Raw genomic sequence first — 15,707 nt, forward strand, 5'->3', positions numbered from 1 at the left:
GACTTATAAAGTGTTTAATATACTTTGTTGTATATTATGGTTGCATAACAAACTGCAGTGTCTCTGTGAGTCATTAATCCATTGATCTGTTTATGAACCCTGAGAATCTTTTCACCATCATCTTGTCTTCCGATCAGTTTCTGTACAGGCATTGACTGGACACGTCATCACAGTTCTAATTTGTTGTTATTAAAAGTTACTATCCACCTGATCTTGCTTGTAGCATGGTTTCCATAGTTGAATGCACTTCTTATCTCCAACCACAATTGGGATTACAGAATTTTCATATCTAATGGGGACACATTGAATACTTGCACCAAGTTTAAATGTCTGGAGTTTCTACTCCACTGGTTATGAACTTTTTCTTTCTGTTGAGATTTGGTAGCTGTTTCTGCCAGGTCCAGCTGCCATGTAGAATTCTCCCTCATTGGCTCATACATACATAAGACAGTAGGCTGTGATATGAGGAAGATTTGACTGCTATTTATACCAGGCCTATCTCCCCTATAGAGTTCTCCTCCTTCATTGTCACTTTATATCTGAAGTGTATACATTGATTTCTGCCCCACCCATTTGATATCTGTAGCGTCAGAGCTGAGGAGTTCAGTCTGTGCTAGATACAGTGGGCAGGAAATCAGTCGTTGAAGGAGGTCAGACATTAGACGCACGAGATAAGAGAAGTCAAATAGCTTGGATAAGCAAGAGAAAGAAATTATGTAAATTATCTCTTGTCGTTGTCATTATTATTTATGTCTGGCATGCATCGGATGTGAAAGGAGGATCTGATGACGATCAGAGCTTGCTGCCAGGTCTCATTTTTGCTCTGCTTTCTGTGATTTGGTCTTTCCTAGCTCCAAAATGAGTGTTTTGGATGCATTTTATCATGGCATCAACGCCAGAGAAGTTATAAAATGATGCTAATGATGTGCGTGTGTATGCATATATATATATATATATATATTTATATTGTTGCTATTATGTTAAACTGTTGTATGTCCAAATTTGGCCAAATGCGTTTTTCTCTATATTTAATTTAGCATGCAATAGCTGGTTCTTTTGGTCAAGCTATTCTATGTCCAGCTGCTTCAGATGCCAAGATATGGAAATTTTGGATCAGGTAATGAAAGTCATGGAGAGTGTCATAGCCCAACTAATTAGGAAGGGAGTTAGTCTAGATGAGATGCAGTTTGGGTTTGTGCCAGGGAAAAACACCACTGATGCTATGTTTCTGGTAAGATAGCTGCAGGAGAAATACCTAGCCAAATATAAACCTCTGTACCTGGCTTTTGTTGATATGGAGAAAGCCTTTGACAGGGTCTCCCGATCCCTTATCTGGTGGTCAATGCTGAAACTAGGGATAGAAAAGTGGTGAGTGAGAGCTGTACAAGCCACGTACAGAGAAGCTGTTAGTAAGGTGAGGGTTGGCAACAAGTACAGTGAAGAATTCCAGGTAGGGGTAAGGGTCCACCAAGGATCAGTCCTCATCTCCCTCTTATACATTATAGTCCTCCAGGCAATAACGGAGGAATTCAAGACAAGATGCCCCTGGGAGCTTCTCTACGCTGACGACCTTGCTCTAATAGCTGAGTCACTATCAGAACTAGAGGAGAAGTTTCAGGTGTGGAAGCAAGGTCTAGAATCAAAGGGCCTTAGAGTCAATCTAGGAAAAACCAAAGTCTTAGTAAGTAGGAAAGCAGACAAACCACAAATCCCTTCAGGTAGATGGCCCTGCTCGATCTGTAGAAAAGGCGTGGGTGGATACATAAAGGTGCAGCAATATCAAAGAAAGTCTAACTGGGAAGATAGTTTTTGTATGTGGCAGATGCTCAGGAGCAATAAACACTGAAAATGGGCAGAGAACAACTTCCACCACATTTCAGGGAGAAAAACTAGAAGTAGTTAATAGCTTCAGTTACCTAGGTGACCAAGTCAGTAGTGGAGAAGGGTGCGCTGAACGTGTAGCTGCTAGAATAAGAATAGCCTGGGCAAAGTTCAAAGAGCTCTTACCTCTGCTAATGACAAAGGGCCTCTCGCTAAGAGTAAAAGGTAGACTGTATGATGTCTGTGTACGAACAGCCATGCTACATGGCAGTGAAACATGGGCTGTGACTGTTGAGGACATGTGTAAGCTTGCAAGGAATGAAGCTAGTATGCTCCGCTGGATGTGTAATGTCTGTGCATACACAACAGAGTGTAAGCACCCTATGAGAAAAGTTTGATGTAAGAAGCATCAGTTGTGCTGTGCAAGAGAGACAACTGCGCTGGTATGATCATGTGTTGCATATGGATGAGGACAGCTGTGTGAAAAAGTGTCACACCCTAGCAGTAGAGGGGAACCTGTGGAAGAGGTAGACCCAGGAAGACCTAGGATGAAGTGGTGAAGCACGACCTTCAAACGTTGGGCCTCACCAAGGTGATGACAAGTGACTGAGACCATTGGAGATATGCTGTGCTTGAGAAGACCTGGCAAACCAAGTGCGACTGTAACCGTAGCCTATGCCAGTGCAGCATAACCAGCCTTTCAATCATTGGGCAATAAACTGTGCTTGCAAAGACCTGTTGAGGCAAGTGAAGTCGTTGTCATGGCTGATGACAGTACTGCCTGATTTGCACCCATGCTGGTGGCACGTAAAAGACACCATTCAAGCGTGGTTGATGCCAGTGCTGCCTGACTGGTCCTTGTGCTGGTGGCACGTAAAAAGAACCCACTACACTCTCAGAGTGGTTGGCGTAGGAAGGGCATCCAGTTGTAGAAAGTTTACCAGATTGGATTGGAGCCTGGTGCAGCCTTCTGGCTTGCCAGACCTCAGTCAAAATGTCCACCCCACACCAGCATGGAAAGCGGACGTTAAACGACAACGATGATATAGTACAACGGTTTAGCATTTTTCAAAAGTGTAGTAAGTCCCACATACGATAGTTTTGCAAAGATATTTCTCACTGAAAATATACGTGCATGGAGTTAGGATTTTATGTGCCTGACAAAGTATTATTTTTAAGCTGAAACTGTTGCTAATATAAAACGAAATGGAATGGTGGAACTATTTTTTGTTTTCTGAAAAAGTAATGTTTTGGACATCTGACATTTTTATCATAATAGAAACTATATATATATACATGCAGCATACACACACACATATATATATACATGCAGCACACACTCTCATACATATCATCATTTAACGTCTGTTGTCCATGCTGGCGTAGGTTGGACAGTTTGACCAAAGCTGGTAAGCTGGAAGGCTGCACCAGACTCCATCCTGATTTGGTATGGTTTTCTACGGCTTGATGCCCTTCCTAATGCCCACCCCTCCGAGAGTGTAATGGGTCCTTTTATGTGCCATTGGCATGGGTGCCATTTACCTGACACCGGTATCTTCCAGAACTGTGCTTTTGCTCGGCTTGATGGGTCTTGTTCTCAAACACGACATAATGCCAAAGGTGTTGGTCATTGCCTCCGTGAGGCCCAACACTTGAAAGGAACTCAGCCACTTTGCCTCCATGAGGCCCATATGTATGTATCATTGAAGTCATTTGTATTTTATCTCTGTTTTTCTTGTTGGCAGGGGTTGGACGATTTCTCTGATGCAGTGTTTCAAGGCCAGATGTCCTTCCAGTCCTCAAAACCCTTTTAACCATCATAGTAAGGGTTACATCTAAGGTATCCCTCCTCTCTCCCCATTCTATTTATCTCTCCTGCACCTCATTCTTCTCCATTCCAGGGTTTGCTGACACCAATGAACACTGTAAGCGCTTCATGACACAATGTATGCCGGAAGCTTTTAAAAAGGTAAACTCATCTTCTCTATCTATTTACCTCTCTCACTCTCTCTCTAACTTTCTCTTTCTCTCTCTGCCTGTCTCTATACCTTCTTTCCATCCCCCTCCTCCCTCTCTCTTGTTATATCCTGTACCCACCACGTACTCCAAATCCCATCAACATTGTTGCCAGCTGCTTTGACTATATTTTTCATAACTTATCTAATTTGTGATGCTGTTCTTGTTGTCTTGACCAGACCCATCGTAACAGACATTCCTACCACGACCATCTTGTCTATATTTCCAATCATCTTCCTCCCCACCAATGTCATGCTGTGATCTGCATTCCTCCCAGACCAACCCAGTTCTGTTGTGTAACTTGGAAGTCATGGGTGGAGTGGCACTGGGGTGGGGATAGGACTCAGGTCACAGACTTTTGCATTTTGGAAGAATTTTCCAGGATACATCACATTTGTAAAAGCAGGAGAACAACATTGGATAATAACAGCTAAGGTTTCCATTTAGAGGAACAGCCTTTAAGCTTGCATCAAGTTGGTCCCAATGTTGGAGTTGACTTCACTCAAATCTTTGAACAGAGGAGAAGCAGGACTTGCGCCAGGCTTGGTTTTTCTGATGCGTTGTTTTCCCAGGAAGAAAAGGGAATGTTGCATTGCTACAAATTGTCTTTTAGTTTGTCATTGAAAGGGCAAGAGTGGCCCCTTCCAACTGACCTTCGTGTTAGGAAATGGCCAAAGAGAAGTTATTTCAGAATTCTGATATCACTCAAATGTGAGAGATGACCTGACCATCTGAGCTGTCTTTTGATGAGGATGGCTTCAATACCAGACATACTGCAAAATGTTAGCACCTTACTGTTATGAATATGGTCGCTCAGTTTTATGTTGGAGATTGTATGCAAACTTGGCATATGGAAAGCATCAAGTTGGTTGGTATGCTTTTGGTACAAGGTGCATGTTTCAGCATCATAAAGCAATGATGTCAAAACCATCGACTTATTTGTATGTATATATATATATATATATATATATGTATGTGTGTGTGTGTTTGTGTGTCTGTGTTTGTCCCCCTAGCATTGCCTGACAACCGATGCTGGTGTGTTTACATCCCCGTCACTTAGCGGTTTGGCAAAAGAGACCGATAGAATAAGTACTGGGCTTACAAAGAATAAGTTCCGGGGTCGATTTGCTCGACTAAAGGCGGTGCTCCAGCATGGCCGCAGTCAAATGACGGAAGCAAGTAAAAGAGTATATATATATATATATGTATATATATCATCATCATTTAACGTCCGCTTTCCATGCTAGCATGGGTTGGACTAAAATTAAAGCTGGACATCTTCCTGTCGAGAGTCCAAATGAACCTACCTCACAGCAAGAGGTGCAAATGAGAGTAGCTATATCAAACTCCATTCTTCACCAAGTGCCACATATTAGACGAGGTTCTTCGTAATAACAGTGTAGCACAAAACAGCGGTGCATCAGCATGGCCGCAGCTCTGAGCTGAAACTAGAAAAAAAAAAATATATATATATACATATCAGCCGAAATTGCGAGGACGATCCGGTTCTTGACTGAAGATTGAAGGCTTCGGATGTCCCGTCCGTGTTTTTTGTATCGTTTTCTAAATGTTTTACGTTCTTGTCCCAGTTTGTATTTTTCTACATATAATTTATATAGCGGTGCCCGTACCCTTTTTGGTCTTGTATGTAAGTACATATTTCTTTAAATTTGGTACGACTCTATAACACTGTCTCTCTCTCCTACATTTCTCTGCCTTTCACACTTTGCACTCCACTTTGATCTGTCTCTTTCTCTCTCTCTTCTCCTCCTCCTTTTCTCTTTTCTTGCTTCTGATTCTTTGGTCTCCTCTTCCCCCACTCTCTCATATTTCTCTGTCTTTCTCACTTTGCACCTCACTGATTCTGTCGCCAAGCCAATCCTTGGCACGCTCTCTTTCTTCTCCCCTCTTTAATTCCTTCTTTCTCTCTCTTCTCCTTCCTTTGGTGCCTTTGTCCCTCTTTTTCTCTCTCTCTTCTCCTCTCACGTGACCGCTGGTCAACCAGCCTTCATCTGCCAAAAAAGGCATTTTCTTCCAAATACGCCAGCTAAACTAAGTTGTACTGTCTATAGTCGTAAGATACCCGCTGTTTTTGTCCTGTTATTACTATTATTGTTTTTTGTATTTATATTCATGTGGCATCGTCCGTTTTTCTGTCCTTGTTTCGTATCCATTCAATCCTTTTTCCAAGAAATCTAATGCTCGTAGCTTAGTTTTTCCTTGGGGCTGGCCAGATCGGAGCGATCTCAAGATTAATCAGCCGAAATTGTGAGGATGATCCGGTTCTTGACTGAAGATTGAAGGCTTCGAATGTCCTGTCCATGTATAAGAACATGTAACATACTAATAAATATCTGTAAATATATAATACCTGTACATCATCTCCAAACCTTCTAATATATGTATATATGTATATATATACATATATATATGCACACCATTTGAACACACCATATTAAGTACACCATTCGAGCATGATCGTTAATACGTTGCCTTACTAACACTTGTGCTGGTGGCACATGAAACATTCGAGCGAGGACGTTGCCAGTGCTGCTGCACCGGCTCCTGTGCTGGTGGCACGTAAAAAGCACCATTTGGACGTGGCCGTTGTTAGTACCACCAAACTGGCCTTCGTGCCGGTGGCATGTAAAAGCACCCGCTACACTCTCGGAGTGGTTGGCGTCCAGCTGTAGAAACTCTGCCAGATCAGATTGGAGTCTGGTTCGCCAGACCTCAGTCAAATCGTCCAACTCATGCTAGCATGGAAAGCGGATGTTAAATGATGATGATGATATATATGTATATATATATATATAAATAAGAAAATGGAGAAACAAATTTAGTTTGTTCATCAACTTACGGATATTATAATGTTAGATTAGTTATTCACTTTACAAATGAGGACATGTATATATGATAGATCGTTAGCCACTACACACATTTTTTCTCTCCTTGTTTTTTCTGTGTCCCTTTCTGTAGAAGAGTGTAGGCTCGAAACGTAAAAAGACTTTTTCTATATATATATACTCTTACTCTTTTACTCTTTTAATTGTTTCAGTCATTTGACTGCGGCCATGCTGGAGCACCGCCTTTTAATCGAGCAACTCGACCCCGGGACTTATTCTTTGTAAGCCCAGTACTTATTCTATCGGTCTCTTTTGCCGAACTGCTAAGTGACGGGGACATAAACACACCAGCATCGGTTGTCAAGCAATGCTAGGGGGACAAACACAAACACACACACATACACATACATATATGTACATATATACGACAGGCTTCTTTCAGTTTCCGTCTACCAAATCCACTCACAAGGCTTTGGTCGGCCCGAGGTTATAGTAGAAGACACTTGCCCAAGGTCCCACGCAGTGGGACTGAACCCGGAACCATGTGGTTGGTAAACAAGCTACTTACCACACAGCCACTCCTGTGCCTATATATAGATGTTTTCGATCTAATTTGGATTCTTTGTAAGGGAATACATGTCTATCTTATCTAACTCGTCCAGTAGAGGCCACCAATTGGTATCTGAAAAGTTCGATGAAATAACTCATGAACACTGCTATAGCTTCTGTCATATTTACGTCGTCGACTGGTCTGAACTAGGGGAGATAATAAACGAATGATTCTTTTCTATTATCTCCCCTTGTTCAGACCGGTCAACGACGTAAATATAAGCTATAGCAGTGTTCATGAGTTATTTCATCGAACTTTTCAGATATCAATTGGTGGGCTGATGTAGTTTAACTCTCTTGAGCATCAATTGAAAAATCCAAATTTGAAGACAAAGAATCCAAACTAGATCGAAAACGTCTCTCTCTCTCTCCCTATATATATATACATATATATATATATATATATATATATAATATATATATATATATATATATATACACACACACACACACATACACGTGTATGTGAAGACCCATGGTCTAGTGGTTAGGCTTTTCCACTCATAATCACTTGATTGTGCTTTCAATTCCCAGATTGGGCGGTTTTCATTTCACATTGCTCTAGGACCCCTTTTGATCAGGGGTAATGCTGGCCTACTTGCCTAGCCAGTGGGTGGGAGGCATCATTTGAAGGCAAAAAGATGCAAAGTGCATTGTGTCCAGCAATGTGTAACAACATCTGGTTGGTCATGTGATACACACACACACGTATGCACACTCATATAAGAATTTATATTTCAATCTGAGTTCAAATTTCGCCGAGGTCGACTTTGCCTTCTATCCTTTCAGGGGCGATTAAATAAGTACCAGTTACGCACTGGGGTCGATGTAATTGACTTAATCCCTTTATCTGTTCTTGTTTGCCCTCTCTACGTTTAGCCCCCCCCCCCCGTGGGCAATAAAGAAATTTATGTACATCTAGTTATGTGTCTCTTTCTATGTTGCAGCTGATGACATACCCTGCAGTCCATCGGTGGACGTCTGAGATTCAAGAAGGAATCAACAACATGTTGCAGTTATTCATTGACCTCGTTGTTGCTCGTTTAAAACATTTGCCTGTTCCCATTGGACTCCTTGATGTCTTAACGATGGTGAGTTTCATCTCGTACTCTGTGGAATACTACAGATCATACAGCACTACAGAACATTGTAGCACACCCAGAACATTCTATAGAACATATAGTATACCATAGAACATATGGATCACTGTTGGGCGACATTATAGCATGTGATGGAAGACACTTGGCCAAGTTCTCATGCAGTGAGATTAATCTCAAAACCACAGGGTTGGAAAGCGAACTGCTTTACCACACATGCATGCATGCACACAAACACACACACACACACACACACATACCCACCCATGTATGTATGTTACATATGTCACCTATGAACAGGTAAGTTTAACTGTTTCTCTGTAGATTGAAAAAAAAAAATTATGCACAGCCTTATCTGGGTGTGTAACCTATACCAGCTTGGAATATGAACTCGATACGATGTTATATATTTCTGTATAGAGGTATAAGGTAGACGTGCACATTCGGGCTCGGGGCATATATTTTAATGGAGTACAAAATACAGATTATATAATAAAGAAAAAGATTTCATGGAAAAATCTTTGATGTCTTGACAAACTTATGATGTGATAATCACATTTGTAGGTGATACAGGTGTGCAGGATGTCATGTGTGTGCGACCAATGACAACAGCAGATGAAATCCTTGCCACTCTACTCTTAAAAAGGCCTATCTTACTTTAACAGTTTCTTGTTGGTGGTGGTTACACACCTGCAACATCGTGCACATATCTATCACTTATAAATTATGATTATTAGATAAGTTTGGCCTCTTGAAACAGCTGTCAAGATAAGACATTACATAATGTTTTTTTAATTATATGCTTTTACTTTTGTTTATAATCTGTATTTTTTTGGCTCCATTTAGAAACCTGCTCCAAACCTGACTATGTTTAGCTACATTACAGCTTGATCTGGATTGCTCTTCTTCTAAGCCACTTTCAATGGCATGGGCCTGGCCCTGCATGAAGGAGTTGGAATGAGGACTATTCTGTTTTATCTGTACTGAATTTATTTTGCTCTCTCCCATTTACTGTACATGTTTGTGTGTATATTATATATATATATAATACTTTTCCGGCTGGATTGCCTGTTCACTTCCTTTTTTTGCCATCTGTGATTTTATTTTTGATCTTCTGTATAAATGAAGATATTTCCTCTGTCTGGCTGCTTTTCTCTCTACAAAATGGAAAGCTACATTGTGGAACAGTCATTTTAATGAGTTGTATTTATTTATCATTCAACGAGATACATCTGCACCACCGGATGCTCCTGGACCAGTTGTTGAGTGTCCCACTCGAGAGGAATCGATGCTAGATGTGTTGAAACAATTGTCGTGATTAACAATAAATTCTCATATATTCCATCTTCCATTTGCTATATATATATATATATAGTAGAGTTAGAGGTTGGAATAAATGTCTAAGGGATAAAAATAACTGTTATACTATTGGTATAATTACCTATGTTAACCCTGGACATACATACGCAAGCATTATGCTCATAGGTTATAGGTAATGACAGAGATAAACATGAGTCAAATTTAAAGTAAACAGGAAATGGAGAAATATTGATCAATAAAAATTGACTTACATCAATTATTACTTGAATTAAAAAGTAATAATTGATGTTAGTCAATTGTTGTTGATCAATATTTCTCCATTTTCTGTTTACTTTAAATTTTATATATATACATACAGTTGAATGTATATATGTGTATGTATATATTTGATGTGTTGGAGACTAAGCTTCACCCTCTCAATGTCCTTCTTTTATGTTCTGTAGGCGTTTGACCAAGATGCTGTGTTCCACTTCAAGAACCGGGCCCGACAATGTGACAAAACCTACTGGAAGGACAAGTTTCCAAATGGAGAGCTTTATGCTGTCAATTGTTCCGGAGCAGGAAAAAACGTAAGACTACATCACTTCTCCATGCCTGATATCCCTTCTCTATTGTGTAAATTTCCATGTTGTTTCTATGTTCCATTGAAGCGCCCAACAAGGTGGAGTGCAGCGCCCCAATTTTGAATCGACAAACCTGAAATGCATTTTCATTGACATTAAACAATGATGATAGAAGTTTGTTATAAAGTCTGCATGTTCGATTTTTATGTGTTACTTAGATGTGAACAAGCACTTGGGAATCTGGTTATAGAAAAATATCTGCCTCTGTGAATTCTATCTGACCCATGCAAGCACGGAAAAGTGGACTTGAAATGAGATTGATATGGGTTTGATTGTGACGGGGTTGCTCTTTTGCAATCATTACATGATGTCAAGACAAGGGTAGTAACACACACACACCTATATATGTATCATCATCATCATCCGTTTACTTTTTTAAGTTTGCACTCAAGCACACACACACACATTCATATATCTTCTTCATCATAATCATCTTGGTCGTTTACCATCGGTTTTCCATGCTGAAATATGGGCTTGGTGGCTTGGTAGGATCTGGTGATCTGAAGGGCTGCACCAATTTCCATATACTGTGTGTCTGTATTCTTTTATTCTTTTACTTGTTTCAGTCATTTGACTGTAGCCATGCTGGAGCACCGCCTTTAGTTGAACAAATCGAATCCAGGACTTATTCTTTGTAAGACTAGTATTTATTCTATTGGTCTCATTTGCTGAACCATTAGGTTATAGGGAGGTAAACACACCAACATCAGTTGTCATGCAATTGTTGGGGGACAATTACAGACACACAAATTCATACACATATATCATTATTATCATCATTTAACGCCTGCTTTCCGTGCTGACATGGGTTGGACAGTTTGACTGAGGACTGGCAAGCCAGGAGCCTGCACCAGGCTCCAATCTGATCTGGCAAGGTTTCACCTATCTGGATGCCCTTCCTAACGCCAACCACTCTGAGAGTGTAGTGGGCACCTTTTATGTGTCACCAGCACAGTGGCCAGTCAGGTGACACTGGCATTGATCACGCTCGAATGGTGCTTTTTACATATGTCACCTGCATCGGAGCCAGTCAGGTTGCTCTGGCATCAGCCACAACTACGGTTTTACTTGGTTCAACAGGTCTTCTCAAGCGCAGTTTATTACCTGATGACTGGAAGGTGCTTTGAAATGGGCCAGGCATGTGTCACTGGCACTGACCACAGCTACAATCTCACTTGGCTTGCCTGGTCTTCTCAGGCATATCTCTAGAGGTCTCAGTTGCTTGTCATTGCCTTTGTAAGGCTCAACATTCGACGGTTGTGCTTCACCACCGCATCCAATGTCTTCTTGAGTCTACCTTTTCCACAGATTCCCTCCATTGTTAGGGTGTGACATTTCTTCACTCATCTCTTCTCATATATACGACGGACTCCTTTCCATTTCTGTCTACGAAACCCACTCTGAAGCCTTTGGTTGGCCTGAGGCTATAGTAGAAAACACTTGCCCATGGTTCCACGCAGTGGGACTGAGCCCAGAACCATGTGGTTAGGAAGCAAGCTTCTTACCACGCAGCCACTCTTGTGTGTGTTACATGTATCGAAGTCATATTGACTGAAATGTCATGGTCTTAACTGCGTTTATAGAAATCGTCTAAGAACGTTAATCCCCTTCTCTAAAAGATGTACCCTTATGCCTAATTACAGCTCCTGGATATAAATGTTTCGCTTCATTTCGTGAAATACAGAAGGTGAAAACGTCACAGTTTCATTCTCCAGCCACTTCTCTGTCTGGTCTTAAAATATGGGTCTGGTTAATGGTAGAGTCCATTTATTTTTTGGTGGGGGTGAGAGGTATCAGAGCAAATACTACTTTCATTGCCATCTTGATTTTACATTTCCAGTGTGGTGAGGGTTGGACTGGTCATCACTGTCCTGTTTCAGTCAATTCTTACTTCCTGTTTTTGCGCTCTTTCATCTCCCACAAACCACATCTCACTCATACATTCTGTTTTAGGTTTGAGGCGAGTGGGCAGGGCTCTTTGACTACCATCTTGTTCCTATCACCAACTTTCTACTCTCTGGTTACTGCCTAGCATTGCTTCTACACATCAAGTCTTCAATGACATCTCCTCTGCTTAAACATTGTCCTCACCCATTTGCCTTTCGCATTACGGACGGTGTTGGGCATTTTTATTGTGGCCCCAACACTAATGCTGGTGTCTTCTACTCTGTAAAATGGAGGGGATCTTCACCACTCAATGTTTTCTTTGTTTGTTGGGGGTAGAAAGAAGGCTTTACAGAAAATATCCCTTTGTGTAATGGGTTGGGTAGTGGGTGTGCGACATCTCAGTGTGGCAGATCTCAGCTTTCTCCTACCAATTCCCAGAGTAGCATTTGAACTCAGATCTGCAACACAACTAAATAGTTGGCAGTTTTATTGTGCTACCACTGCTTATTGTACCATATTGTTCCTATATTGTGGTACCTATTTAGAAGTAAACAAACTGATCTGTTTAGTGACATGTTGGTCATAAACCACCAAGCTGTGGTGCCTATTCGCAGCTAGGTGGACTGATCCATTTTAGAGATGTGTTGGTCATGGACATATATGTCAGTGTTTGTGACAGTGGGGTTTGAACCATTGAACCCTTTGTTGCCTGCACCATCTTGCTGCCATCATAAGAAATGACCATCACCACTGCATCCCCGCACCATCTTCCTCCCCAATATACTTCTTTAACCTTTGAGCATTCACATTTCTTCGTCAAACATGGGACTTATTTATTCACGTTGTTTTGAATATGTTGAATGTATTATTCCATATCTTCAAGATTTCAGTGGTGTGTTTGAATATTTTTTAATGACATTGTAGGGTAGGTGTGAGAGACTGGATCTGATCAGTTTGAACATAAAACAGGGAGCATATTTGGGGCCAGATTAAATGTTAAAGGGTTAAACTGATACCTTTTTCCTTTCTTTGTAGGACCCTTATGGCTGGCTCACCAACCTCATTAACAGGGTAAGTACCTTGTCAAGTCTTCTTTAACCTTCACCGATGGACCTGATCTGCCCTTTCTGGGTCTGTATTATAATCAATCTCATAGTTTAATCTGTTAGGTGTAATTATATAGTTGTTATGGTATTATATGTATACAGGGCATCCAGCTGTAGAAACACTGCCAGATCAGACTGGGCCTGGTGCAGCCTTCTGGCTTCCCAGACCCCAGTTGAACCGTCCAACCCATGCTAGCATGGAAAGCGGACGCTAAATGATGATGATATATATACACTGTTATATGTATGTATATAGTTGTGTATATATTTTATGTATGAGTGAGGGTATATTGCCTTGTGGTTACGGTGTTGAACTCATGATTGCAAGTTGATTCCTGGACGAGGCGATGTCTTGTGTTCTTGAGCAAAGCACTTCATCATCTCACCTTGCTCTGCAATCACTTCAACACCTGATGTGTGGGACACTGTGCACCTGTACAGGCAACATTGATTAGATGGAGGAAATGGGCTAACGTGCAGCAGAAACATTTGATTACAAGAAACAAATCATCTTTGGAGGTTGTTCAGTAAAAAAATTGTAGAAACCCCCGCATCTCTTGTCTACAATAGGAGAGTCCATGATATATATAAACACTGTTTTATATATATATAAAAGGCGCAGGAGGTAGCTTGTTTACCAACTACATGGTTCCGGGTTCAGTCCCACTGCGTGGCACCTTGGGCAAATGTCTTCTACTATAGCCTCTGGCTGACCAAAGCCTTGTGAATGGATTTGGTAGGCGGAAACTGAAAGAAGCCCGTCGTATATATGTATATATATATATGTGTGTGTCTGTGTTTGTTCCCCTAGCATTGCTTGACAACCGATGCTGGTGTGTTTATGTCCCCGTCACTTAGCGGTTCGGCAAGAGACCGATAGAATAATTACTGGGCTTACAAAGAATAAGTCCCTGGGTCGAGTTGCTCGATTAAAGGCGGTGCTCCAGCATGGCCGCAGTCAAATGACTGAAACAAGTAAAAGAGTAAAGAGAGTATGTATGTATATATATATATATATATGTATGTATGTATGTATATATATGTAACTGTTGTATTTTATATATAAACTATTAAGTGCAAGTATATATATTTATATATATGTTATATATAGACAGATTCATGTATGGCTGTGTCTATTTACTCCGTCTTTGATCTTACACTAGAAACCCCTGGAATGGCTCCCCAGTTCTAGTTGTATTCAAGACACAACTGTCTTCATCCAGTCCAAAGAGGGGAGTAGGTGTTGTTGTGGACTACCATATTCTGTCTATTAAATCTTTGTTTCTCTTTCTCTCTTCTGTTTGTTTTAGTTTGCCTACAAAAAGGGCTTCGAATATGTGAAAAAACATTTGGAGAGTGATGATTTAGATGCACCGGTAAGTGGTTTGTTTGACAAAGTTAGGCCGTCACTATTTTTAATCTTAGACTTTCTTCTCGCTGTCAAATATAGGTCATTGATATGTCATTTCACCTGTGAAATACCTCCTGACAGAGTCTACTTCTTACCATTTTGCTTGTTGATGATTCCTTGTCCTGTTCATTACCAAGAAGCAAAAACCTTCTGTGACTTACTAGACACCATAAGTTATACGGCCGCAGTGGGCTGGAGTATTTGTCTCGTTTGTACCAAATAGTCTTTTACTTAATAATAAATCATGATAATTACAATCAGTAAAATAATTTTGTAATTCACGATAAACAGTGATAAAAATAAGTTATTTGCAGACAGGTGAATTACTTGAGGGAGCTGTACCTCTTATAATTTATAAGTAAAAAATTTTGTTCGAAAATATTTACGCTGAAGAAATTGTGCAAAAGGAAACTGGGGGAATCTTCGAATTCTTTCTGTTGAAAATTTATTGAAGGGTCACAGAAGTATTCAAAAGAAGTGATTTTTGTATTGGTGCACTCTAGAACTGTTTTTTCTGGGTGTGGATTACTTCAGATGGAAATAAAATACAGCACCATAAGAAAAATATGGCCATTTTGAGAAGTGGTATTAAGGAAGTTAGATTATTTCAGTTGGTACTTTTTTGGCTTTTTTTACCATTTTATCCAACCTGAAGAGGAGGTCTTAATTGAAACTGGTAACTGCTTAGTCAAAACTATATATATTTTCTTTCTGTTTTCCCTGATAAAGTTCTGTAAGTATTTTCTTCTGCGAATTATTTTTTTAATACATGTAAATATGCAGGGTGTCCCAGAAAGATTTACCCATTGATATTTCTTAATTATTCAAAATAAATGTCAGGTAGAATAATGAAATTTGGCACACCCATTCTAATGTAAATTGTCAATTCATTGCACTAATTATATTTCAAAATGACCACCTTTCAACTTGATCATAGCTTGCAAACGAGTGGTTTAATGAGCGCTGTACTA

The 15,707-nt window shown here is 40.3% G+C and overlaps 1 protein-coding gene across 3 annotated transcripts in view; it reads left to right on the forward strand.

The window, feature by feature from the left end:
- The window catches only part of LOC115226303 (ubiquitin carboxyl-terminal hydrolase 24), a 148,601-nt gene that overhangs the window by 20,942 nt on the left and 111,952 nt on the right, over positions 1-15,707 (forward strand). For all 3 annotated transcript variants that reach the window (XM_029797297.2, XM_029797298.2, XM_036515375.1), the window contains exons 3-7: positions 3,723-3,790; positions 8,240-8,383; positions 10,153-10,278; positions 13,255-13,290; positions 14,636-14,701. In XM_029797297.2, coding sequence (XP_029653157.1) covers positions 3,723-3,790; positions 8,240-8,383; positions 10,153-10,278; positions 13,255-13,290; positions 14,636-14,701 — 440 coding nt within the window. The remainder of the gene's footprint in view (positions 1-3,722; positions 3,791-8,239; positions 8,384-10,152; positions 10,279-13,254; positions 13,291-14,635; positions 14,702-15,707) is intronic.

Source organism: Octopus sinensis, linkage group LG30 (genome assembly GCF_006345805.1).
Source record: "Octopus sinensis linkage group LG30, ASM634580v1, whole genome shotgun sequence".
In the NCBI taxonomy this organism is placed as follows: domain Eukaryota; kingdom Metazoa; phylum Mollusca; class Cephalopoda; order Octopoda; family Octopodidae; genus Octopus; species Octopus sinensis.